General features: G+C 42.4%; 1 protein-coding gene across 1 annotated transcript; it reads right to left on the bottom strand.

Moving 5' to 3' along the window:
• Positions 1-473: 473 nt before the first annotated feature.
• On the bottom strand, positions 474-2,559 carry LOC307046395 (uncharacterized protein; the record flags this gene model as incomplete). The annotated part of the gene is made up of 3 exons (XM_079692789.1): positions 2,371-2,559; positions 1,368-2,102; positions 474-1,232 (listed from the first exon to the last, which is right to left on the bottom strand). The coding sequence occupies exons 2-3, from the start codon at positions 1,749-1,751 to the stop codon at positions 474-476; spliced, it is 1,143 nt and encodes a 380-aa protein (XP_079548915.1). The 5' UTR covers positions 1,752-2,102; positions 2,371-2,559.
• Between the last annotated feature and the right edge of the window lie 620 nt (positions 2,560-3,179).

The following is a 3,179-nucleotide window of genomic DNA, read 5'->3' as shown; positions in this document are numbered from 1 at the left end:
CAATTTATGTATGTATTTTGGTCATGTTTGAGCACATGCTTATGCGCACACATCTATTCCCATGTACATGGCCATGTGCACACCCAGAAAACATGCACACCCGTACTCACGTGCACGCCCGTACTCACGTGCACACCCATACCCACGTGCACAATCATCGATATACAATTTTTATGAAAAACACTATGAATAAATACTTAAATGAACTGATTGCATGTTAACCTCTAACAATATTAGAATCATTTGGCACAAAAGTTAATTTAGAGAAAGAAGCAAGCAACAGAACAGATAAATATACTACACAATATAAAAATAGCAAACAAACAACAGAGTAGCTAACAGTACTTAAAACCAATTTGAAATATATATTTACAGCATTTATAGAAAAATGACATAGTGTTGATTTATTATGCACTCTCACTCATTAAGGATGAGGTGTTAAGGGTTTGGGGCAGGTGATGTCTTTGGTTTCCTCAGTGCAGAACTCTGATCCTCTCAAAAAGATACCACTGCCGTTTTTCATCAAGCCCAGGGGGAGTCAGTTCAGTGGGACGTGCCTCCTGGTCAGTAAAGCACCCTGTGCGTAGCAGCATGAAGGATTCTTCTTCTTTACCTTCACACTCCTTGGAGTAGACCACTCCAGGCTCGGCACTGGTGAAGCGTAGGTGATGATATCTCTTGATACCTGGAAGCGGTCTGAAGCTGGGGGCAAGGAAGTTGTGCCAGTCGTCTGTTTTGACGAAGGTCTCCCCTGACTCATTGCCAACCAGCTGGGGGATGTTGACTCCAGTGACGGTACTGGACCTGACAGCCTGGCTGATGTCCTTCAGGCAGGACACTGGTGTGCGGCGGAACTGCTGCTTAAACAGGCCAAAGCACCAGTCAGGTGCAAATTTGGTGTGGCCAGCAATAAGAAAGTTGAGGGAGATATCTTCATGGAGTCCCACCATGCACCGCCAAGCAAGGTACCAGAGGAGGTATCTGTTTTTGTTCTGACCAGAGCAGTTGTCACAGTGCAGGTGAACATGTTTCTCCCCAAGCCCATACTGAGAGAAGAAGTGGTGGAGGTAGGCAATGACAGCATTGGAACCCTTGCTGCTGCAATGAGCCTCATCTATGAGGTAGTTTACCTGCTGAGGAACACCTTCACAGCAGACACCAAACAGTCCACACTTCCTGGGAACCATAAAGTAAATGGGCCCGGGCTGGAGAGGGTCACTGGGGTAGTGAACCTGTAATACCAGACCAACAGATGAATTAACTAATGAGTGATCTATACTCTAATTCTAAAAATGTGTGAATATTCATATTGTTACATTCCAAACATTCTGGATTATCACAGCATTCATCACATTCATACACCTCACCTGCTGTGCATAGTCAAAGCTGTAGTGGATGGTGATGTCTCTGCTACAGGGTTGGTTGGGTCCTAATTTGACACCCAGCTCTCTAGCTGTTTCTTTACAGCTGGCGACCATCTCCTGGTAAGCCTGACGCTCCACCCCCACGGTGCGGAGGTGTTCTTCCTGCTTCCTGAGCTTCGCTAACTTGACACAGTCGGGAAAGTTGGAGCTGCGGTAGATGGCAATGTTGTTTTTCTGACAGAACCAACATAGGTCTGTCATCGGCCTCCCAATAATGACACTGGGAGTCAGCTCCTTCCACAGCTTCCTAAATGTGCTGTTGCCAGCAGCACGGTGACCTGGAAAGGTGATTAAAGACAAAGATAGCATTGTTAGATTACTCATCATTAGTTTTCCATTGAGGTTTCCTCGTGTAAAAAAACCCCAAAAAAACAAGATTAAAATATAAGAAAATACCCACCCTTCTCCTGCATCTGAACCTTTTATTTCCGCCACACAGAGGACTTGGTCTCAGTTGTTGGTAGAACACTGATGTCCGTCCTCTTAAACCCTGGAATCCATCTAGGAAGTGGCATGGCAAAGACATCTGCAAAGTTGGTAATGAACCGTACAATTCGTTGGATGTCTTCAAAGGACAACACCCTTTTGGTCACCACACGACCACCACGTCTCATCCTTGGGGCCAAGCCATGTTCCTTGAAGAACTTGATGATGCCTGTCAGCTTGTCTTGAGAAATTCTGGAATGGTTTAAAACATCAGTCTTTGATTGTTTTTTATGGCTTTCTTTAATGTATGCATTGTAGTATATACATTGTCGTTGTATTTTTTCATTATGTAAAAGCATGTATATATATATTTATTTATTTATGTATTACTATTGCTGTAAATTCTGCTTCTATTCAGTTATTGTCAAACTCAGTTCAACTCATGCATGGCTTATCACCACTTCATTTGAAAATAGTAACACTACCAAAAGTGAAGTAGCCTTTTCAAAATCAAACTCACCCATGTAGAAACTTGAAAGTCTCCCGGCAGATTTTGTGCCCATCTAAGAAATAGGACGTTCTCTGCTGTTTCCGCTCCTTTTGGTGTCCTCTCTTTGCACAAGCGGTCTCTTTGGAGAGGTTTATGTTGGAGCTTATCTTTCCAAGTAGCACCAAATGCTTTTCACCTGGAAAATCATATAACATTGCATGTGTTGTGTCAATCACTCATCACACACAACTTAAATCTTTAACGTGTAACAGAACACACAGGCCCACCCCCCACACATTGCCTATAGTATTATGTTAAACACACTCCCATACACACATATTCTATCTATTATAAAGGGTAATAAGTACAGGCTAGTCTGGCAGTGACTCCAGAGTAAACTGCTCTCACATGAGATAATACATTTGTAGCTGCCTATCTCTGCACATCTTTAGATAATTAGGCTGGGGCCACATGTGATTTAAGGGGTAGGCAAAAAAATATGTCTCCCCATGTGGATAAAATGTAGGGTTGAAAAATGTATGAAAATGTTCACCACAATTATTTTTCAATGAGTATTAGCCAACTTTAAGTTGTAGGTGGTTATGTGAGCATTATTTTAATTGTTGTTATGTTTTTAACACTAACCCATACTCACACACACATCGTTACCACAGTCAAAGGTATTTAAATAATATAACGTTATAACGTTACTTACCATTAGTCATTTCATTCATTTGGTATTGTCTCTTGACCATCTCCTCAGGAGTGTAACGGGTGTAACAGGGAACTCCATCATTAAATGTACAGCTACACCTGTAGTCACGGGCCCTCTCAATCTC

Source organism: Notothenia rossii, assembly GCF_949606895.1.
Source record: "Notothenia rossii genome assembly, chromosome: 7".
Taxonomy (NCBI): domain Eukaryota; kingdom Metazoa; phylum Chordata; class Actinopteri; order Perciformes; family Nototheniidae; genus Notothenia; species Notothenia rossii.
Note: the sequence above shows the minus strand (reverse complement) of the source record. Positions and strands in the feature narration are given on the sequence as shown.